We start from the raw sequence: 23,861 nt of genomic DNA, 5'->3' as shown, positions 1-23,861 counted from the left end.
CTTCGTATTCTCTCTCCCAAGCCTACCCAAGTTGCCATCTCCAGGTAGACACTGTAGTTTCCATTTTCTAGAATTTCATATAAAGGGAATCATACAGGTTTCCTTGTTATGACTGTTTTCACTGAGTGCATGAATATATTTTTAGTATTATTCATGTATGTGCAAAGGAATGACACTAAATAAAAATAAGGAAGGCTTTGTTATGTATTAGAGCTGCATTGTTTGTAAGAAACGTGGTTTTTTTTCTCACAATGAGAAAAAGTTGTTTAAAGTGGGAAGTGAAGTTGAAACTAAGTAATTTAAACTGAAATTCAGTTTCATATGAATTCATTATAAAAGAAAGAATTTTGAACCATCTGCATCGTACACAAGCTTCCACTGACACATCGTTCTAGATTTTTCTCTTATTTGGCTTCTTTTTTCTAGTCGTGTCTTTATGCTATATCTTTGTGTCATAAAGGTTCTTAGGGAATTTTAAAAATCATTTGTTGTGGTAAAATTCACTTAACATACACTTTATCATCTCATTATTTTAAGTGTTCAGTTCTGTGATATATTGGGATCTCCAGTGAAATAGAACCATCTGTGTATGTGTGTGAGCGCATGCATTTTTTGTAGAGACAGAGAAAGGAGAGAGAGATTTTTAAAGGAATTAGCTGATGTGATTGTGATAGCCAGCAAAGTCTAAAATTTGCAGGGTAGGCCAGTAGGCTGGAGACCCAGTGAAGAGTTGCCGTCAAGACAAAAGGCAGTCTGCTGGTACAATTCCTTGTCATCTTTTTATCATGTAATCCTCAAACCAGGTGGCTCTTGAGAAAATAAAAATTTACAAAGGTCAGCAGGCATTATAGACCAGGAAATCAAAAGAGAATAGTTTTAGAGTGAGAGCTAGGAAACAATCACAGAGGCCACTGTCTGGTTGTATTTTTAAAGTCCCAATGTGCACAATGTACTTAATGAAAAATTTAAGATAATTATATCTGAATTTAAGTCTTTCTGTTTCATGAAGTTCATGACAGTCAAAATTTAGAGATTTGAGGCATTAAGAGAAGATACTTAAAATATCTAAATGTGCCTATTTTTGTGTAATTTTAGACATACAAGTTTTAGATTCTTATTAAGAAATAAGTCAAAGACCCTAGAAATGAAGAAAATAAGAGCAGATAGAGGGAATTCCGTTTTCTGTCCTGGCGTGTAAGAAGCTGGAAGTTACCACTCCATCCTAACAGCAAGTAAAAAGCTGAAAATACTGAAAATCAACAACTCTTATTAGGTTCCTGAGAGCAGTCTTGAGTTCTATTTTATATTTGCTGTACCCGTTGCCAATTTGTATAGTCAATCTCTCCTACCTAAAAAAAGTAGTGAGATTTCTTGTTTTCTTAACTGGTCACATGTTGAACTTTATTTTAATTTTCACTCATTGTCCATCACCCACCCTACACCTTCGTCTTTGCCAGACCTTCAGCTAGGCAGAGGTTTCTTTGTTTTGGTTTTCTTTTTAATTTGGTGGATGAACCAAAAATTCAAAACCAGAATGGTCCGACTCTCCAAGGGATCCTGCTTCATTGTGTTGTTGCAGGTTTATTTTTGGACATGGATTTACTGTCACATTCCCTGGAGAATCCCCCAGATTCCGGACATAGTGCTCCAGGATTCCATTGAGAGCAGCAACTCAGTTTCCTCTAGTAAAAAAGAGTAATCATCATCACCTGGGCAGTAGAACATTTCACTTTTTTTCTAAATGGCATGAGGAGCCCAAAATGACCAATTGGCTGTCTCATATCCCAATTCAGGTTTATAATATTATTCTGCTGGTGGAATTTTTCTCCCTTAAAGAAAAAGTCCTCCCAACATGCAGAATTTACCATTGAGGGGATGAGTAGCAGAAATTACTTGAGAGGGTTATTAGGTAATATAACGTGGAAAAGTAGGCTTGCTAGATTTAGTAAACAATATCTGGCTCAGTAAATTTTGAAAATTTCTAACTCCCTATGCACATATACACTGAAATAAGAAGGAAATGTTGCATAGGACATACTTATATAAAAATCATTTGTTGTGTTTCTGAAGGAAATTATAACTAAGTTTCATACCTCTTTAAGTATACTTACCTGGTAATTTGCTTCTTCTTAACTTTTCCTTGTTTTGTAGTATTTGTTTATAAAATTCCTTGTAATTACCCTCTATATTCCATTTAGTTTGTTTCATAGTTTCCAGGGTAGTCTCATCCAATTTATTTGATTCCTTTGTCCACTGAACATTCCTCATGGAGACACAGGCTGTAAGTAGCATTGTGAGCTGGAGGACAGATGATACTGTCCAGTGTGGAAGACCACTACAACTTCTCCTTTGATTTTTAAAAATCTTTTTCACCCACATTCTTCTTAATAACAATCTTATTTTATCATCTTCTTTGCTAGTAGTGGAAAATTTATATCTCTCATGCTTAACTGTTATTACATGCTGTATTATAGTTGACTGCCCATCATTTCCAATATTGATCAAACAATTGCACTGTGTCAACTTTTTGCAAACCATTACAAAAAGTGGACTACAAGAGACTTAAGGCATCGTAACAAATCAGTATAGGAACCGGAACGAAAATCATTAAATATAGGAAATACCCTGTATAGACAGAACTGGCCACCCTATTGCAGATGTGTCTCATGAACCTACCACTGTTCCTGAAACTGAGTAGAGGTTTATTGAACACGTGTTAGAGCAGTAAATACACATAACATTATGGTTCTCCTATTTATTTTTTACATTTCCAGTAAGTTCTTCAAAATGTCATCTCGACCTTATCTCTCCAAGTTGTTAGAGTCCAACGTTTTCAAATGTGAAAAGGAAGCACTGTTTGGAGATAAAAACCTGAGTGTGGTGAAGGTTCTAGCACAGCCACAGGTGCAATTTCATTCTATGACTTTTTCAGACGTCTCTGTCTCTCACTCCAACTTCACTGAGATCTTAACTTTCTTTCGGCTGTAACATACGTTTCTCTACAATTTTTGTCAATTTTGTTGCATAGCTACATAATTATTATTATTAACTTTTTGTAATATCCATTTCGTAAGTAATTTTCAGAGATAATTTCAACTCCCTGTGCATTCACTGTTGCTGCAATTTCAGGTGAATTGCTAAATCAGTTTCCATAAAGGAGATGAGACCATGGAATGCCAAACCTTTTTTTCCATGGTAAGATGCCCCCTTTGCACAAAGGTTTCGACAGTTAGAAGGTCACCTGCTATCTTTGCAGAAAATGACATGTGATTATTTGCTCTCCTTTACAGACAGGTTTCAGATTTTAAAAGAAATGGAAAATATCTCAGAGAATAATAAATATCTCAATAAATTTTACTTGCTAGGTCAGAAAGCAATCAATGATTATCAAGGCCAGAAAGATATCCCTCTCCAACTCTCCCTTATGCCCTGTCTTTTCTTGAATATTGAAGGTCATGAAACATCTTCCAAAACTTCAGTCAACATGTCTTTGACAAGCAAGAAGATAGCTGATAGCATAGAGGGAACATACCTCAACTTAAAAAAGGCCATAAAAACCTACAGCTAACATCGTACTCAATGGTGAAAAGCTAAAAGCATTTCCTCTAAGATTGGAAACAAAATAAGACAAGTGACTTGCTACTTTTATTCAACATAGTTTTGGAAGTCCTAGCTATGGCAATCAGAGAAGAAAAAGAAATAAAAGGAATCCAAATGGGAAAAGAAGTTAAACTCTCACTGTTTCCAGATGACATGATACTATACCTAGAAAATCCTAAAGACACTACCAGAAAACTACTCGAGCTCATCAATGAATTTGGTAAAGTTGCAGGTTACAAAATTAATACACAGAAATCTGTTACATTTTTATACACTAACAATGAAATATCAGAAAGAGAAATTCAAGAAATAATTCCATTTACCATTGCATCAAAAAGAATAAAATAACTAGGAATAAATCTACCTAAGAAGATAAAAGACCTGTACTCTGAAAACTATAAGATGCTGATGAAAGAAATTGATGATGACACAAACAAATGGAAAGATATACCATGTTTTGGATTGGAAGAATCAACATTGTCAAAATGACTATACCACCCAAGGCAATCTACAGATTCCATGCAATACCTATCAAATTTTAAAATGGCATTTTTTACAGAACTAGAACAAAAAAATCTTAAAATTTGTGTGGAGACACAAAAGACCCTGAATAGCCAAAGCAACCTTGAGAAAGAAAAACAAAGTTGGAGGAATCATTCTCCCTGACTTCGGACTATACTACAAAGCTATAGTCATTAAAACAGTATGGTACTGGCACCAAAAACAGTAATATAGATCAATAAAGCAGGATAGAAAGCCCAGAGACAAACCCACGCACCTATGGTCAATTAATCTGTGGCAAACGAGGCAAGACTATACAATGGAGGAAAGACAGTCTCTTCAATAAATAGTGTTAGGGGACTTCCCTGGTGGTGCAGTGGTTAAGAATCTGCTTACCAATGCAGGGGACACAGGTTCAATCCCTGGTCCTGGAAGATCCCACATGCTGCAGAGCAACCGAGCCTGTGTGCCACAACTACTGAGCCTGTGCTCTAGAGACCACGAGCCACAACTACTGAGCCCATGTGCCACAACTACTAAGGCCCACTTGCTCTAGGACCTGTGCTCCACAACAAGAGAAGCCACTGCAATGAGAAGCCCATGCACTACAACGAAGAGTAGCCCCCGCTTGCCACAACTAGAGAAAGCCCACAGAGCAATGAAGACCCAATGCAGCCAAAAATAAATAAAATTTAAAAAAAATAGTGCTGGAGAAACTGGACAGCTAAATGTAAAAAAATTAAAGTAGAACATTCTTTAAGACCATACACGAAAATAAACTCAAAATGGATTAAAGACCTAATTCTGAGACCAGACACTATAAAACTCTTAGAGGAAAACATAGGCAGAACATTCTCTGATATAAATTGCAGCAAGAGCTTTTTTGATCCATCTCCCAGAGTAATGGAAATAAAAACAAAAATAAACAAATGGGACCTAATTAAACTCAAAAACTTTTGCACAGCTAAGGAAACCATAAACAAAATGAAAAGACAACCCACAGATGGGAGAAAATATTTTCAAATGATGTGACCGACAAGGGATTAGTCTCCAAAATTTACAAACAGCTCATGCAGCTTAATATCATCAAAATAGACAACCCGATTAAAACATGGGCAGAAGACCTAAATAGACATTTCTCCAAAGTAGACATACAGATGGCCAAGAGACACATGAAAAGATGTTCAACATCACTAATTCTTAGAGAAGTGCAAATCAAAACTACAATGAGATATCACCTCACACCAGTTAGAATGGCTATCATCAAAAAATCCACAAACGGGCTTCCCTGGTGGCGCAGTGGTTGAGAGTCCGCCTGCCAATGCAGGGGACACAGGTTCGTGCCCTGGTCCGGGAAGATCCCACATGCCGCGAAGCGGCTGGGCCCGTGAGCCATGGCCGCTGAGCCTGTGCGTCCAGAGCCTGTGCTTCGCAACAGGAGAGGTCACGACAGTGAGAGACCCGCGTACCACACAAAAAAAATTTAAAAATCCACAAACAATAAATGCAGGAGAGGATGTGGAGAGAGGAAACCCTCCTACACTGTTGGTGGGAATGTAAATTGGTGCAGCCACTATGAATTACAGTATGGAGGTTCCTTAAGAAACTAAAAATAGAGCTACCATGTGATCCTGCAATCCCACTCCTGGATATATATCTGGAGAAAATCATGGTCCAAAGGGATACATGCACCAAAATGTTCATTGCAGTGCTCTTTACAATAGCCAAGACATGGAAGCAGCCTAAATGTCCATTGACAGAAGAATGGATAAAGAAGGTGTGGATGTGTTACATATATACAATGGAATATTACTTAGCCATTAAAAAGAATGAAATAGGGCTTCCCTGGTGGCGCAGTGGTTGAGAGTATGCCTGCCAATGCAGGGGACGCGGGTTCGTGCCCCGGTCCGGGAAGATCCCACATGCCGCGGAGCAGCTGGGCCCGTGAGCCATGGCCGCTAAGCCTGCACGTCTGGAGCCTGTGCTCTGCAACGGGAGAGGCCACAACAGTGAGAGGCCCACGTACCGCAAAAAAAAAAAAAAATGAATGAAATAATGCCATTTGCAGCAACATGGATGGACTTAGAAATTGTCATACTGAGTGAAGTAAGTCAGACAAAGACAAATATCGTATGATATCACTTATATGCAAAATATAAGAAATGATACAAATGAACTTATTCACAAACAGAAACAGACTCACAGACTTAGAGAACGAACTTATGGTCACCAGAGGGAAGGGCAGGCAGGGGGGACAGATAGGGAGTTTGGGACTGACATGTACACATTGGTATACTTAAAATGGATAACCAACAAGGACTTACTGTATAGCACAGGGAACTCTGCTCAAAATTCTGTAACAGCTAATTGGGAAACGAATTTGAAAAAGAGTAGATACACGTATATGTATACTGAATCACTTTGCTGTACACCTGAAACTAACACAATATTGTTAATGAACTGTACCCCAATATAAAATAAGTTAAAAATAAAACGTCGAGGATTGGCTCTCAAAGTGTGTCTGAGGCTGAAATGTCTCTATTTACAGAGCTAGGGAAAACTCTAGGGGTCACTTCCTGTTACCCAGTCAGCACAGTGATTGGATAAATGTCATGGAAGGAACTATTTTAGAGAATCCGAATAGATTCAGTTTCCCATGGAAACTCCAATAGGAGAAACCATGATTTATTAAAGAGGCCTCCACATTTGTTTGGTGGTAGATTTTCTTTATTGTATTTTATCTATTTTAGACTTTATGGGTTGCATTTTGGGGGGAAACAGATTGGTTTTCCTGATCTAGGGAATTTTTTCTCATTGCCTGGAGAGTTTGAGGGAGTCAGAGAATTGAGATCTGGTAGTTGTAATCGAATTGGGTTATTTAATCTATTTTTCTTTTTTTCATGAAATAAGTCTTAAAAGACTTTTTGTCTAAAATCAGCTGATGAGCTAAAGTGTGCGAAGAACCTATTTCGGAGTAGGCATTTAGAAAACCAGAGGTTGTACACCAGTAGGGAAAAATAATGACATCTATCAATTTAGGGAACCTTCCTTCTTCTAAATAACTAAGGAAGCAATACGCGAACAAGTATAGAGGGTACAAATCTCAACGAAATAAAGGCCACATGGACAAAAACACAGCTATTATCTACTCCATGTAGAAAATCTTGGAGAAGGAAATACGCAAACACTCTTTGACAGAAATGTATTTGTTTATTTGAAATTTAAATTTCATTGATTATCCTATGTTTAATCTGGCCGCCCTACCTGGAACATCCTATTTTACAAATCATGCCTAACATGAAGACAATCAGCAGTAGCCTCAGTTTCATGCTGAAGTACTAAAAGCCAATGAGACATGCATTCATTGGAAGAAAAAGAACAACACAAAGCAAAAACTTATAAGAAAATAGGCTATATAAAGAAGAAAACAAAAGCCAAAGGGAAAATAAGTCATCACTCAAAGATCCTCCTAATTCACGTGGATGGAACCCAACTGGGTTCCAGTATCCTCCTAAGTTCTTCACATGTCATCCATCCTTTGTATCTCAGAGGTGACAAATCATCCTGAATTTCCTTCTTGGAGCAGAAGGAACTTGGATCTGAGAGCAGAGTCCTGGGTGAGTCTTTTTTTTTTAATTTATTTTATTTATTTATTTTTGGCTGTGTTGGGTCTTCGTTGCTGCGCTTGGGCTTTCTCTAGTTCTGGCGAGTGGGGGTTACTCTTCGTTGCAGTGTGTGGGCTTCTCATTGTAGTGGCTTCTCTTGTTGTGGAGCATGGGCTCTAGGTGTGCGGGCTTCAGTAGTTGTGACGTGGGGGCTCAGTACTTGTGGCTCGCGGGCTCTAGAGCGCAGGCTCAGTACTTGTGGCGCACGGGCTTAGTTGCTCCGCGGCATGTGGGATCTTCCCGGGCCAGGGCTCGAACACGTGTCCTCTGCATTGGCAGGCGGATTCTTAACCACTGAGCCACCAGGGAAGCCCCTGGGTGAGTCATTTTGAATGTGTTTTCTGGTGGCATTTGAAACTTCCCAGCTGACGGAGGGCGCTGTGACACTCGGGGCACACGTACGGTTTGAGCCCAGAATGGGTGCATCGGTGAACGCTGAGGTTCCCTCTGTGGCTGAAGGCTTTGTCACAGTGCTCATATCGGAAAGGCTTCTCCTTGGTGTGGGTCCTCTTGTGAGCACGCAACGTGGAGTTGTGGGTTAACTTCTTGGGGCAGAGATCACAGCAGTATGGTTTCTCACCTGTGTGGATCCACTCGTGAGTTTACAGGTCGGAAGACTGCATGGACCCTTCGGCACAGATATTGCATTGAAAGGGTCTTTCTCCTGTGTGTGTCCTCTGGTGAAGGGTAACCTGTGATTGATAAGGAAATCTCTTCTTGCATACCCTACATTAATAGGGTGCCTATCCCTGGGCTCCTTTTCCCTCAGGAAGACTGGTTGGTCCCACTGTGCTAGGTGAAACAACAGAATGGGACTCAAATTGTCCTGAGAACTGTCCTTTGTACAAAGATGTGGCTTCTTTTTTTTTTTAATAAATCTATTTATTTATTTATTTTTGGCTGCGTTGGGTCTTCGTTGCTGTGCACGGGCTTTCTCTAGTTGTGGCACGTGGGGGCTACTCTTCGTTGCGGTGCGTGGGCTTCTCATTGTGGTGGCTTCTCTTGTTGAGGAGCACGGGCTCTAGGCTCACGGGCTTCAGTAGTTGCCGCACACGGGCTCTGTAGTTGTGGTTCACAGGCTCTAGAGCTCAGGCTCAGTAGGTGTGGTGCACGGGCTTTGTTGTTCTGCAGCATGTGGGATCTTCCCGGACCAGGGCTCGAACCCGTGTCCGCTGCACAGGCAGGCAGATTCTTAACCACTGCGCCACCAGGGAAGTCCTTGTGGCTCCTTCTTGATGCACTTCATGGGAACTGGGAATGTTGGCCAGTTTCCTTTTGAAACGTCTGAGACCCCTTGGAGAGCCTCTTCTGTATCCACTCTTAGTCGAAACTTCTCCTTCTGGAACACAAGAGGAAAACATTCAGCATTCACATTTGAAATATCAATTCCTTCTTGGGGATTCTTGCCGCCCTCTACCCTCCCAGAATGTGCTGAAAGAAGAGATTCAGCACACAACATTTAACAAGGAGCATTTTCCGTGGTGCCAACCTCACTGGAAGCCAGCACTGATGTTGGCTGAGGACTTCCCATCAACCAAAATACCTAAGAGCCTAGATTATTAAATACCCTGGAAAGGTAATGATGGAGAAGTTTGGCATTAGAGAACCAGCCAACCCCTGCCCCCCACAAGGAATGTTAATGCTGGGTACCCAGCTCCGTGCCACCATTGGAAGCAAGTCACTAACTCCTCTGGATTCCAAGTTTTTATACTCACCACGACGCTTTGGAAGTTCAAGCTCTTGAGACTGACGGGTTCTTGTCTCTTCCGTGTCTTCCATCAGGTCCTTCTCCAAGTTTTCCTTGGGTGTCACACCCTCTAGTTCACCTGTTTCAGGAATGATCTCTGGCAGGAGACCTTTCTGGTCCTGTCAATGGATAACCAAGCAGAGTCAATAACCCATCCATCTTAGCCCATAGAAAGCTCTGTCTCCTCTTCCCTCATCCCCCTCATATCCTAGTCTAAGACTCCAACTTTCTAAATATAATTTTGGGGGATATACCCTGACTTCTTCTGGGCCACCCTAACACCCCGATTGATAATTGTCTCCTAATTCCCAAGTCTGTCCTTAATCTATACTGACCCCATCTTGCAATCCAGTCCGGACATCACAGTTGGCACTGTGAATTCGCTACGCATACGTCTCTCCAAGTCATCGCAAATTCTCTCTGCCCCTGACTCTGGAGCAAAGGACTCTAGGCCCAGGTCTCCCAACTTCAGCACATTTTGATACATTGCCTAGATTTGTCTTTATGATGACAGTTGTCCTGTGAATGGTATGATGATGAGCAGCAAATCCCTAGTCTCTACTCACTAGAAAACAATAGCATCCCCCACCCCCATCCCCATTTGGACAAATCAACTGTCTCCAGACATTCTCTAATATCTTCTGAGAGGCAAAACCACTCCAATTGGGAACTCCTCATTCAACTCAAGGGATTGACAATATTCCAAAATAAGAAGTGCCTCTGAGGAAAACGACCATGGGGAAACAGCTGTCAAAGAATTCACCCGTGGCAAATTGACTCAGCACCATCCCATTGAGACAGGATTTCTTCCTCCTCACGCTTATGGCCACAAGCTTTCATGGCGGAGGGACAAAGATGGATGAGTCTTCATTCTCACACTGTCTTGAAAATGTCTAGGAACCGAATGCATCCATGGGAATTCATGGAGTCAATGGGTCCATTTCTGTCCTTTGCCAAATCTACCAATTACTCTAGCAGCCACGCCCATCTGAACCTCTTTTACCTTCTCCCAGACTCTCTCTAGGTATCAGCACATCACACACTCACCCGTCCTCTTGACAGTTCTTTGGCTCTTGCTGGATTCTGCAGCTCTTGGCTTACTTGCTGGCCATTCTTTGGAGGTATCTCACTAACAAGGGATTGGGGATCCCTGGGTAGGTCTTTCTCATCGTTTGTGTCACTGAGCTCAATTTCAAACGTCTCAATATCCAAGCTTTGCACAAGATATTCATCTCCTTGTATGCGAACTGTGGTCTGTGAGGGAAAAACTAAATTGAGATCGGTCTCCTATAAGACCTGGAAAGTAGCTCTCAAGGCATCCGATGACATCATACCACAAAAGCATACTTTTTTTTTTTGTTTAAAAGATCAATATCTCTCAACGATGCCCAACGCAAACTCTCACCCATTTGGGAATCACTGATTTAGAGTCAATCACTCAGGTCCTATCTGTTCAATCCCCAGCTTGCAGATCCCATCCCACCTCTCCCTTTCCCATACCAATCATAAGGGTCCAACTCACCCATTTCCTGGGTTTCTGGTTATTTCTTAGTATGTCCTCCATGTCTTTGCAACTCTGCACTCCACTTTCCTTGACTAAGACCTGGCACTCCAGCAGCATGCAGATCATAAACTGATCCAGCACTAGTTTGTCCATCGTCTGCTCCTTTGTGTGAAGATCTGGCATCAGTTACTAATGGCAGAGCTCACAGAGTCTCCTCAGATCCTGGACGGGGTCGGATTCCTCTGAGCTTCTAAATGTTCTGAAGCGAACGTGCCACATCTCCCAGTCACAGTCTGGCTTTTCCATAAGTGTATGTTGGCATGGCAGAGACACTGGTGACTCTGAACTAGGGCCTCTGGGGAGTTTTCCACGACCCTGGAAAAATGTCTGGTCCTCAGCCATATTGAGGGAGGAATTTTCCAATAGGACTCTGAGCAAACGCTTCTAGAAGCTGGTGGCCAGTTGACCCCTATGGAAAGGGATTTCCTCTGCTTTTCCTCTGCAATAGAGTCACTGTTCAGAAGGCTGGGGACAAAAACAAACAAACAAACAAAAAGAATGAACCTGATGTCTTTCACTTTATTCCACCTTTCCATCTCTCCTACATCCCTCATCCCAGTATTGGACACCACTCCCTCACTGTTTCAATATTTGATACCAGGAACTATAATCCATTCTGTTATTCTTCTGACATCCACCTTTATAGTAAAGCAAAAAAGTATCTGGTCAAAAATGTCTATAGGGCCGTGGTTCAGAAACTTGTTGAAAAAATGAACCACAACACACCACACCACACCAACGTGTGTGGAAACATTCTTCTCATCTCACAGAAGAGTTCAACAATCAACCATAGTTAATGTGGGGTTTGAGGGAGATCCATTGCTTTCACAAGGTCTCTGAGCTAATGCAAGGTGAATAGGAAGCCAAAGCTTTCTGAAGCCCGCCTCCATCTGTCCTGATTTCTAAGGACTCTCTTTAGACATTCCCTCTTGTCACTTACCCCTTCGAACCCTCTTGCCTTCAGTCTCCTCAAGTCAGGGACTGGCTCTCAAGATGTGTCTGAGCTGAAATGTCTCTATATAGAGCTGGGGGAAATTCCAGGGGTGCATTCCCATAACCTCATCATTCCAGTGACTTGATAAAGGTCACGGAAGGAACCATTTTAGATAATCCGGGTAGATTCAATTTCCCATGAAAACTCCAACAGGAGAAACCTTGATTTATTCAAGAGGCCTCCATATGATTTGGAGGGTGCTGGAGGAAAAGGAACCCTCCTACACTGTTGGTAGGAATATAATATGGCTCACAGCCACTATGGAGAAGAGTGTGGAGGTTCCACAAAAAACTAAAACTAGAGCTACCATATGATCCAGCAATCCCATTCCTGGACATAAATCTGGAGAAAATAATCATTGGAAATTATACACGCACCACAATATTCATTGCAGCACTATTTACAATAGTCAAGACATGGAAGCAACCTAAATGTCTATCAACAGATTAATGGGTAAAGGAGATGTGGTATATATACACAATGAAATATTATTCAGATAGAAAAAAAAGAATGAAGTAATGCTACTTGCAGCAACATGGATGGACCTAGAGATTATCATCCTAAATGAAGTAAGTCAGAGAAAGACAAATATAATATGATATTTGTGGAATCTAAAAAAATGATTCAAATCAGCTTATTTACAAAACAGAAACAGACTCACAGACATGGAAAACAAACTTATGGTTACCAAAGGATAAATATGGTGGGGAGAGATAAATTAGGAGTTTGGGATTAACACATACACACTACTATATATAAAACAGACAACCAACAAGGATCTACTGTATATAATAGGGAACTGTACTCAATATTTTGCAATAACCTGTATTTGAAAAAAGTCTGAAAAAGAATTGATATATGTATACGTATAACTGAATCACTTTGCTGTACACCTGAAACCAATATAACTTTGTAAATAACTATACTTCAATATAAAATAAAAATTAAAAAGAAGAAAGTAGGTGATTAGACCCAAGTTCAGTTTGATAACAGATACTAGACGTTTTTAAAACATCTGCTAGCTACAACCTTGTGGTTTCAATAGTTCCCCTTGCAATTCTAAAGCCATTTCCAATTCCAACCAATGCTTGTTTACAAACACCCTTACATCTTGATTGCTCCAATTGTAATTCTTGACAAACAATTTATGGAACTAACTGTGGCCTTCCGTTTTTTGCCTTTATAACCTTCCTCCATTTTGTAGTCCAGGGGAACTCAATGCACATGCTTCTCGAATCTGTGTCTCCCAGCTGCAGTTGTATCAAGCCCCAAATACATGCTTCTTTCTTTCATTCAGGCCTTTGTTTCTGAAATTTTAGTTAACACTCATAACACATAAAAGTATGTAATTGACTATGTTGTCATTAGTTTTTACTGTCTGTCTCCTTTGACTGGAAGTTCAGACTCACGAGGGCAGGCATCTTTGACATTTTGAATATTGATGTGTCCCATGCAGCCAAAATAGTACTTGGAATGGGATAGGCACTTAATGAGTGTTGGTTAAGGAGGGAATAAATATGGTGGGACAGATACCTGTTTGTTTTTAGGCAAAGCTATCTGCTGTCTTTTCATGTCCCCTAAGGCTGTACTAAAAAATAAGATTTAAATATATAATGAATCGCAATTTAGAAAGCCATTTCCACAGACTAGCCAAGTTTCCTGTGTAATTACGTGCTCTGCTTCATTCCCTCACTTCTCAGACTTCAATGTTCCTTCAGTCTTCACTGAGACCCTAACCTTGTTCACATGGCCAAGAGCTATTTCAGCAACCACTTTTTAAAAATTTTTATTTCTTTATTTTTTTGAGGCACGCGGGCCTCTCACTGCCGTGGCCTCTCCTGTCGTGGAGCACAGGATCTGGACGCGCAGGCCCAGTGGCCATGGCTCACGGGCCCAGCCGTTCCACGGCACGTGGGATCCTCCCGGACCATGGCATGAACCTGTGTCCCCTGCATCAGCAGGCGGACTCCCAACCACTGTGCCATTAGGGAAGACCTAAGCAACCACTTTTGAGTAACTAAAATTATGGTCGATATCAGCACTTTCAACATTTCACAAATATTTTTCTGAGATAATCTCAAGTCTCCATGCATTGTCACTGCAATTGCAGGTGAAATTATATTGACTACCCAGCAAGGAAAGTAGATCATGTAGTCCAGTCCTTTATCTCTGGGTTCAGAGGCCCCCTTTCCAAATAAAGTATGACTGTGACCATAGAGTCACACTCCAGGCAGAAAGCAGCAAGTGGTAAGTCACTCTTCTTTTCAGTCAGGTAGACCTTGGCTTCTAAAAAAGAACTGGGGCTTCCCTGGTGGCACAGTGGTTAAGAATCCGCCTGCCAATGCAAGGGACACGGGTTCAAGCCCTGGTCCGGGAAGATCCCACATGCTGCAGAGCAACCAAGCCTGTGTGCCACAACTACTGAGCCTGCGCTCTAGAGCCCACGAACCACAACTACTGAGCCCGCGTGCCACAGCTACTGAAGCCTGCACACCTAGAGCTGGTGCTCTGAAACAAGAGAAGCCACTACAATGAGAAGCCCACACACCGCAGTGAAGACCCAACACAGCCATAAATAAATAAATAAATTTATACAATAAATAAATAAATAAATAAGAACTGAATATATATCAAAATGTGGAGTCAGAAGTATGTGTCGGTCACTGGATAGGACACCGTCACTGGCTCTACGTTTTTTGTGAGGGAACCAGAGACACAGCACGTGGTCCACCTGCTTTTGGCCGCCCCACATCCCTTCTCTGTCTTGCCAGTCATGGCCGTGTCTGGAGCCTTTGCTCGCTTGACCCTGACCGAACACAGTGAAACTCTTAAGTTGAGTGTAAAGCTTCAGCCTGTATGTATTGGAAGTGCAATAAGACACTGTTTATTAGACCTTAAGTATGGCTGGATGCACTTTGTGTCTGAGCAACACCCAGGTATCATGTGCCCACTTGGTTTTGTAGGTTCGGGGAACATCTGAAATATTATGTCTCTGTACCTCTCTGTGATCAGCACAGACTACATTCCACGCAAATCTGGGTGCGTCCCCTTTAAGAAGTGTGAAACCCCGCCCTGGTACTGAGAGATTCTGGACACTCCTTCCCAGCAACCCTCTGGGTGAGGCGGAACTTTTCCGGAGGCAGGGAGTACCGCCCCTTGCTAGGGCCTGGAGCGCTGTGAACTACATTACCCGAAAGGCACTGCTCCAGAGCATCGACCTAGAGGACCGCGTCTGAGCGGGTTTTCTGGCGTGGACGGCGGGCGACATTTTGTAAGCTCGGGTCTGTTCACCGGTGGTGAGCTTCACAACACTGGGCCGGCGCGAGGTCAGGGAGGCTGGAGGGCGTTGTGCTGGCTGCTCTGAGGCGGGTCTGAGGCTTGGTGTGGGCGCCATCCGCATTGACTCTGTCTCGGGGCCGGGATAGGGACCGCAGGGCCTGGGCCCCTGCTTCGCCCACAAACTGTGCTGCAGGGCCCGCGCTGATGGATCCGATTCAGGTAAATGCTGCGCCCCCCGGGCCCTCAGCCAACTCTTCTTATTCTGCAGAATTTTTGTTCTTAGTAATATTCTCTTACAAGTGTCCTATATTTATATTTATTTGTCCCGCCAAACCTTGGCTTTCTGAATATTGAAATATTACCCGTGTAGAAAAAAATTGCAGAGAACTTCCCAGTGTAGTTGAATAAGCAGCTCTAAAATTGATATTCGGCCACAGCTCAAGTCAAGAAATGCGATATAAATAGGACCTCAGAAGCCGCCAGTGGGGTCCTTCAAAACGATTATCCCCATCCCCCAAAAGTTAAGGTATTGTCTGATGTTTTAAGTAAGCTTTTCTTTTTTAAAAATTTATTTATTTATTCATTTTTGGCTGCATTGGGTCTTTGTTGCTGCGCGCGGGCTTTCTCTAGTTGCAGAGATGGGGGCTGCTCTTCGTTGCGGTGCGCGGGCCTCATTGCGGTGGCTTCTCTTGTGGAGCACGGGCTTTAGGCACGTGGGCTTCAGTAGTTGTGACATGCGGTCTCAGTAGTTTTAGCGCACAGGCTTAGTTGCTCCGTGGCACGTGGGATCTTCTCGGACCAAGGCTCGAACCCGTGTCCCCTGCGTTGGCAGGCGGATTCTTAACCACTGCAATGCCAGGGAAGCCGCCTTCTTGCTATTCTTTTTTTTTTTTAAATAAATTTATTTATTTATTTTTGGCTGTGTTGTGTCTTCGTTGTTACACGCAGACTTTCTCTAGTTGCGGCGAGCGGGGCCTACTTTTTGTTGCGGTGCGCGGGCTTCTCATTGGGTGGCTTCTCTTGTTGCGGAGCACGGACTCTAGGTGCGCGGGCTTCAGTAGTTATGGTGTATGGGCTTAGTTGCTCCGCAGCATGTGGGATCTTTCTGGACCAGGGCTCGAATCCGTCACCCCTGCATTGGCAGGCGGATTCTTAACCACTGCGCCACCAGGGAAGCCCTTGCTATTCTTGATACTTTTGCCAACTACGTGGAAATTATTCCACGGCTGTAGTTTACCTTCGCTCAATTGTTTTAAAACATTTTATGAATGGAATCAAGTAAATATTATGATGTGTTTTCCTTCATTTGCAAAACATGGCGTGACTTTACTCATGTTTTTCATAGCTGTCCGTTAATTTTTATGTGTGTGTGCAGTATTCTTTACATTGGATATATGAGTAAAATGTCCTTCGAAATTCTGCTGTTGAAGGCTTTTTTGTTTTGTTTTGTTTTGCTTTGTTTTTTGGTCTGCTTTCTGTATTTTTTTTAACATCTTTATTGGAGTATAATTGTTTTACAGTGGTGTGTGCTTTCTGTATTGATAAACATTGCTACTGTAGTCATATCTGCCATGTCTTCTGGGGTATATCAAGCATACATTTGTCTAGGGTATATGTTAAAATTATTATTGTATTTAAATGAACATTTCCACTTTTTGATCTTGTTTTGCTCCATGTTACTAATTTTAACTTAGGTCTTTGAATGAGATGATTCTACTTAATCTATTCCATAGTTACATTTTTTAAAGGAATAGTTTATTTATTTATTTTGGCTGCACTGGGTCTTAGTCGCGGCACACAGGATCTTCATTGCGGCACGTGGACCCTTCCTTGTGGCATGTGGACTGTTATTTGTGGCATGTGGACTCCTTAGTTGTGACATGCAGAATTCTATGTTGTGGCATGTGAACTCTTAGTTGCGGCACACATGTGGGATCTAGTTCCTTGACCAGGGATCAAACCTGGGCCCCTGCATTGGGAGCACTTTACCCACTGGACCACCAGGGAAGTCCCCCTTAGTTACATTTTGATACACACTTATTATGTATTAGGTAAACTTACAGTCTTACATTGTACGTCCACTTAGAGAGTTTGTGCTTTTTCAGTGATTGTACTCATAATAATATATATTTTACTGTTAAGTTTTCTTACTCTGGTGGTATTGGAAGAGAAAATGATTAAGAAATATCTTGTTAAAATACTTGTTTGAAGGGGGACGAAGTGAATCATTGTGAGGGTAATAAGTTATAAGGCTTCAAATCCCTTTCAAGACGTTTAGAAAGCAAGAAGATATTTCCATAGAGGATGGAATAGAGGTCAGGTCCTATAGCTTGTTTCCTTTCTCTTAAGATTATTTTATTTTACTTTACTTTTACTTTACTTTTTTCCCCACCATGCTGCTTGCGGGATCTTGCTTCCCAGACCAGGGATCAAACCTGCGTCCTCGTCAGTGAAAGCACGGAGTCCTAATCACTGGTTTGCCAGGGAATTCCCCTCTCTTAAGTTTAAAGTATCAGAAATGACAACCGGTTATCCCAAACTGCTGAAGGGCAAGCACTTTTACTCTGATTCTAGCAACAACCCCTTTATCACAGATTCACTTTGGATGTGAAGCCAGTAAGCGGTAGTTCCATTCTCTATCACATGTGAAAAAAGCATTTAGGAAATTACAAATAATCTCTGAACATTTGTGGGGAAAAAAATGGATATATCAAAGAATAGGAATAAATGAAAAAAGTATATGTTCTTGAATCTTATTATGTAATGTTATAATAATTTCAAATCAGAACTTAATCTATGGATTATGTAAGTTGGAATTTTATATAAAACAATTTTTAACATAACCAAAGTAAAATTTGAAAAGGAAGTATAAAAACTCCTTGTCAGCTGTTATGGCCAACTACAAGCCACAAGAAGAGAAAAATGCATTATTGGCAAGGGAGAGACAGAATAAGGGAATCAAATGCAAGTGTCAGAAATAGCTGTACATGAAATGAGTCCTAATTTTGATATTTGTGGCTTAGGGCTATAATAGTGTTATATATCCTGGCACAACCATTTCTTTGCCAACATGATCCTGTATTCTTTTTTCTCATTGGGCTCCAGTCACACTGTCCTCATAGATGGTAGTCAAACATGCCAGAGGTGACTCTGACAAAGAGTCTTTGCACTTGTGTTTTCCACTTCTGGAAAGCCTTTTCTCAAGATATCCTCATGACTTTATGGCACAACTCCAAAATACTTTCTGCCCTCTTTTACGTGCTTTGTTTTTCCCTTAAGTATTTGCCTTTGTCTGAAATATTAAATGTTCACTCACTAATCTTCTTTTTTGTCTATTTTGCTGATGAGAATTAATATTACATGGCCCTAGTCTTCCCACAGATTCCACATTCAACAGAACCACTTATGAACACTGCACCAGTGAGTGTAGGTGTCCTGAAAGTATTTTGCTGTCACTCTTCCTGGACTTGGTGGCTGTAGACCCTAGAGAAACCCTCAGCCCAGGTTTCCAAGTCCAGGCCAGAGGTTATATGGACAGATTCCCATTTTTAGCAGCCAGTGGACTAGGATGTGAAAGGTTGTCTTAGGTACGGGGGTAGTACGTACAAATGTTTGAGGATGAGATTGAGATGGGAGTGTTTTAGGACTTGTAGGTCTCTGTTAATGTCTGGTGAGAACAGAGAACAAGGGGGCCAGAGTCAGGCCTAGGATGGTAGCCTGAGAAGTTGGGTTTTTGTTCTGAGAATGATGGCAGATATGGAATTTTTGGAACAGGGGGGAAAAGTGATGTGACTTAGGTTTTAAGAGGTTACCTCTGGCTGCAGTGTGCACAGCAGATTCGGGGGAAGGAAGACAAGGAGATAATCAAGAAGGCTCTTGTAATCATCTAGAAGCACATTTGTTGTGCCTGGACGAGAGTGACAGATGTAGAGGTAAGAAATACTTGGCTTCTGGATTTGTTTCTTAAGTAGAGGTGGACCAGATTTTCTAATGTGGAGGGCTCACAGATGACTCCAAAAGTTTTTTTCCCTTTGCATCTGGAAGGGGGTATGTGCCATGAACTGGGATGGGGAAGTCAATGGTAGGAGTCATTTTCAGTGAGAATATTAGGAATTGGCTTTTGGCTGTGTTGAGTCTCAAAAGTTCCATTGACTCCCAGGTATAGGAGACAACTGGCTGGACATGCAGCACTAGAGTGCTGGGGGAGGCTTCAGGATGCCCTTATGGGACAAAGGAAGAGACTTGGGCTGTCAGAAAGAACTACAAGAGCAGTGAACATCAACGGGAAGGTAGGGGGTAGGGAAAGTCCAGTGGGTGGCCCAGGTTTTTATGGGGGAGTGGCCCTGAAATTAATGCAGAGGGAAAGCAGTAATGGAGGTGAAGTGATAGCAAAGTCAGGCTGGTGCTTATTTCTCCTCCTATGCACTGACCAGCCTTTTGTGGTGGAACTTGGGGAGTTTCTGTCACAATGTCAGATGAGTTTTACCTAAGGTGTGTCAAGTGGGTGTGGATTTTGAATGGGTGTTATACGGACAAAGATTGTAACTGTTGAAGAGACATAACTTGCAATATAAAAGTGGAACCTGACCAGGCGTATTTAGATCTGCATGTTTTGACTGAGGTTAAAGTTAGGAACAAGGCCTGGTGGGGAAGCATTCAGAACAGGGCTGGGGAACTGCCAGTGGAGAGTTGGGGTACGGCGGGATCCTGTTGCATTGACAGGAACTTTCTGATGCTGTGTGCATAAGGGTATGTGAGGAGGCAGGAGACATGCCAATTTTGTGGGCCAGGTGGTGGTGATGGGTATCAGATGTATGAGGAGTTAGCCAGTGAGTAATACGTATGTGGGGAAGGTGTGTGACCAAATTGCCCTAGAGCCCTCATACCAGAAGTTTAAGAGAGGACGATGAGCCCAAGTTTGTGTCTAGGAGACATGATCCTGGGGCCTCTCAGGCTGTTGTCTTGCTGGAGAGGGAGGGAGCCCTGAATACCAGGCCAACAGCATAGATGGCATCTATCTGTCCACCTGCCTGTTGTTGCTGAGAGTTGTACCTAGTGCTCAAGGAAGTATGAAGAGTTATTAGGTACCAGTGCCCTCTAAGTTAGGGAGCTGGGGAGGATGATGAACCCAGAGTCAGTATGGGTTAGGGGTACTTATGGGGTCCTGGGGAGAGAGGCTGCTTATGTACACATCTGTCCCCATCATCACAGGGCTCTGTGACCTTTGAGGACGTGGCTGTGTACTTTTCCCAGGAGGAATGGAGGCTTCTTGATGAGGCCCAGAGACTCCTGTACCGTGATGTGATCCTGGAGACCTTTGCACTTGTTGCGTCATTGGGTAAGGCCCTCACACCTATCCCAGCATCCTGGGCAGGTCTCTGCCTTTCCCCTTTTTTCCAAGGACAACTCTGTTCTTTTCACAGCTAGACAGTGACTACATCTCTATTACTGCTTCCTTGTCAGCTGTGCTGTGGGTGCCAAGGCTGAGTGAGTGTATATACAATCTCCTTTCAGAAGTATCCCCAATACCAGATGCTCTGAAGTTTTTTCAGTGAAGGTTTTCTGGGTCAAATGACTTGGAATTAGTTCAATGGGTTCCATTAGTCTCAGCCACTCCCTGTTAAGTTGACTCTGTAGACCCATACACCACCATGCTCCAGGCTGTGCCCTCTAGCTAATATTTCCTGGGGCCTAACTATTTCAGGAATTGTTGGGACTCAATGTGGTAACTGTTTGTGGGGTCCACTTGGCTGTTGCTGTGAGACCTTCCTCAAAGATTTTTTTGTGATATTATTTTTCTTTCCTGAGGTTGTTTTGGGATTGGTTGTCCCCCTGGGCCAGTACTGACCTGTCATGTCTTTCACTTAGGACTTGCATTTTCTAGGTCCCATGTTGTTTTCCAGTTCGAGCTGGGAGATGAACCCTGGGTACATGACAGAGTGGACATGACTCCAGGCACAGCTAGAGAGACCCAAAGTGGGACCCACATTGGTGATTGGCATCAGGAGGAGGAAGGGATATCATGGCTGGGTTCAGATCATATCAGGAACACGTCCTGTGCCCCACAATGTTTTAGGACCAAGGCCAGTGACTGTGTGCCTCATTTCTATCTTTCCTACCCATTCTTGATACTTTGCTCCTTCTGTCATTTCAACTCTGAATCTGAACCCAGGATTATCCCTCACCTCTCTGTCTTCCACTCTTTATTGGTCTTCTCCATCATCACTCTGATGTGCTCTCCAATATTGGCCTACATTAACGTGTCATGAGTTCCCCCCGTATCCTTAAAATAGTCCTTGAACACTACCTACTCAGTGACAGTCAGATTTTCCTGAGCCTGGACAAACCTTTCCACACAGCACATGTGGCACCAGCAGCCAAGGCCCTGGTGAAAACCACTCCCAGAGGAGTGAGTTGTGGACCCCAGCTCCTCTGTGTGTTCCACTCCATCCTGTGTCTTTCACCTGGTGTGTCATCCATGTTCTGTGACATGTAGAGGCCCAATACTGCACAGCAGTCCTTTCATAACCTGCCCCAGCTCTCTTGTCCTGAAAATAGTCCCATGGATTTATTCATTTCTATGTCAGCCGCATATTTGTAATGGGGCTGCATCCTTCTACCAAAATCTACATGAAGTTCACCCACATTTCTCTGCTTTCAGGGTGTTGGCATAGAGCAGAGGATGAGGAGACACCTTCTGAGCAGAAAGTTTCTGTAGAAGTGCCACAAATAAATACTTCAAAGACAGACCTGTCCACCCTGAAGTCCTATCCCTGGCAGAGGTTCTGCCTGTACTTAGAAGGAGGTTTGCATCTAGCTGAGGACCTTGGCACAAACCATGGTCAGAAACTGTGTGGGGCAGGTGTGAACTTTCACCAGCACAGTGGAGAGGAACTCTTTAGAAGACATGTGGGTAAGACCTTTATGAAGAGCCACACAGTCCATGCATACAAGAAGTCTTTCACATGCCAGGAGCCTGGGAAGGATTTCCCTGGTACCTCTGGCCTTCTCCAGCAGCAGGTCACTTCACCAAAAGACACCAAGTGTGTAGAGGCCTCTCACAATGGACAAAGGCAGTATAAATGCCACGAATGTGGGAAAGCCTTCTGCCGGAAGTCTAGGCTTGCTCAGCACCAGAGAGTCCACACTGGAGAGAGACCTTATGAATGTGATGAATGTGGGAAAGCCTTTGGCTGTAAATACATACTTGTTCAGCACTGGAGTGTCCACACTAGAGAAAAGCCTTATGGGTGCAGCGAATGTGGGAAAGCTTTTAGCGACAAACACACACTTGTTCGGCACCAGCAAATTCACACTGGAGAAAGGCCTTACAAATGCAGTGAATGTGAGAAAGCCTTCTGTCGCAAATACAGACTTGCTCAGCACCAGAGAGTCCACACTGGAGAGAGGCCTTATGAGTGCTGCGAATGTGGGAAAACCTTCACCCGTAAACCCATACTATTTAAGCACCAGAGAATCCACACTGGAGAAAGGCCTTATAAGTGCAGTGAATGTGGTAAAGTCTTTAGATGCAACTCCAGCCTCATTACTCATAGAAGAATTCACACGGGGGAAAGGCCTTATGAGTGTAGAGAATGTGGGAAGTTCTTTAGCCAAAGCTCTCAACTTATTGTGCACCAGAGAATTCACACTGGAGCCAAGCCTTATGAGTGCAGTGAATGTGGGAAAACCTTCACCACTAAAAGCAAACTTGTTCAGCACCAGAGAGTCCACACAGGAGAAAGGCCTTATGAATGTGGAGAATGCAAGAGAGCCTTCAGCTGTAAACGCATGCTTGTTCAGCACCAGAGAATCCACACTGGAGAGAGGCCTTATGAGTGCAGTGAATGTGAGAAAGTCTTTAGGTACATCTCCAGCCTCATTAAACATAGAAGAATTCACACTGGGGAAAGGCCTTATGAGTGTAGTGAATGTGGAAAGTTCTTTAGGCAAAGCTCCCACCTTAAAGTCCACCAAAGAATTCACACTATAGCAAACACTTATGAGTGTAGTGAATGTGGGAAACATTTTAGCCAAAACTCTACTCTCATTTTGCACCAGAGAGTTCACACTGGAGCAAAGGCTTATAAGTGCAGTGAATGTGGGAAACGTTTTAGCCAAAGCTCTACTCTTATTAAGCACCAGAGTTCACATTGGAGAAAAACCACGAGTACACTAAATGTGGTGATTTCTTCAGCCAAAACTCCCAGCTTACTCAACACCAAAAAGTTCATGCTACAGAAAGGCATCGCCAGTACAGGAAATGTGGAAAATTTTTCTGTCAAAGTCTGCTCTGACTGAGCACCAGAAACTTAACAGCCAAGATGGACCCTATGAGCGCAGTGAATGTAAGAAAGCTTTCAGCTGAAGGTCTAACCTCATTCGTCACCAGAAAGTTCCTACTGGAGAAAGGCCTTCAAATGAGATGAGGAGAGCAGCGAATGAGCTGTCTTCTTAGTTAATACATCATACTGAATAGGCTCTGTGAGGGAGTCATCAACTGGAAGTTGA

The 23,861-nt window shown here is 42.7% G+C and overlaps 2 protein-coding genes across 2 annotated transcripts in view; one reads left to right on the top strand and one right to left on the bottom strand.

Moving 5' to 3' along the window:
• The window catches only part of LOC309977285 (uncharacterized protein), a 127,550-nt gene that overhangs the window by 32,679 nt on the left and 71,010 nt on the right, over window positions 1-23,861 (bottom strand). The gene's annotated exons all lie outside the window — the stretch shown is intronic.
• LOC309977283 (uncharacterized protein) lies at window positions 15,340-23,662 on the top strand. The gene is made up of 3 exons (XM_082863321.1): window positions 15,340-15,569; window positions 20,562-20,688; window positions 22,012-23,662. The coding sequence occupies exons 1-3, from the start codon at window positions 15,555-15,557 to the stop codon at window positions 23,649-23,651; spliced, it is 1,782 nt and encodes a 593-aa protein (XP_082719447.1). The 5' UTR covers window positions 15,340-15,554; the 3' UTR covers window positions 23,652-23,662.

The sequence above is a fragment of the Leucopleurus acutus genome (assembly GCF_964270905.1).
Source record: "Leucopleurus acutus genome assembly, chromosome: 20".
Taxonomy (NCBI): Eukaryota; Metazoa; Chordata; class Mammalia; order Artiodactyla; family Delphinidae; genus Leucopleurus; species Leucopleurus acutus.
Note: the sequence above shows the minus strand (reverse complement) of the source record. Positions and strands in the feature narration are given on the sequence as shown.

Bases quoted from the DNA above. Each gene is read 5' to 3' on its own strand.
- LOC309977283 (XM_082863321.1), top strand. The intron at 20,689-22,011 runs GTAAGGCCCTCA...CTCTGCTTTCAG, and splicing joins TGCACTTGTTGCGTCATTGG to GGTGTTGGCATAGAGCAGAG.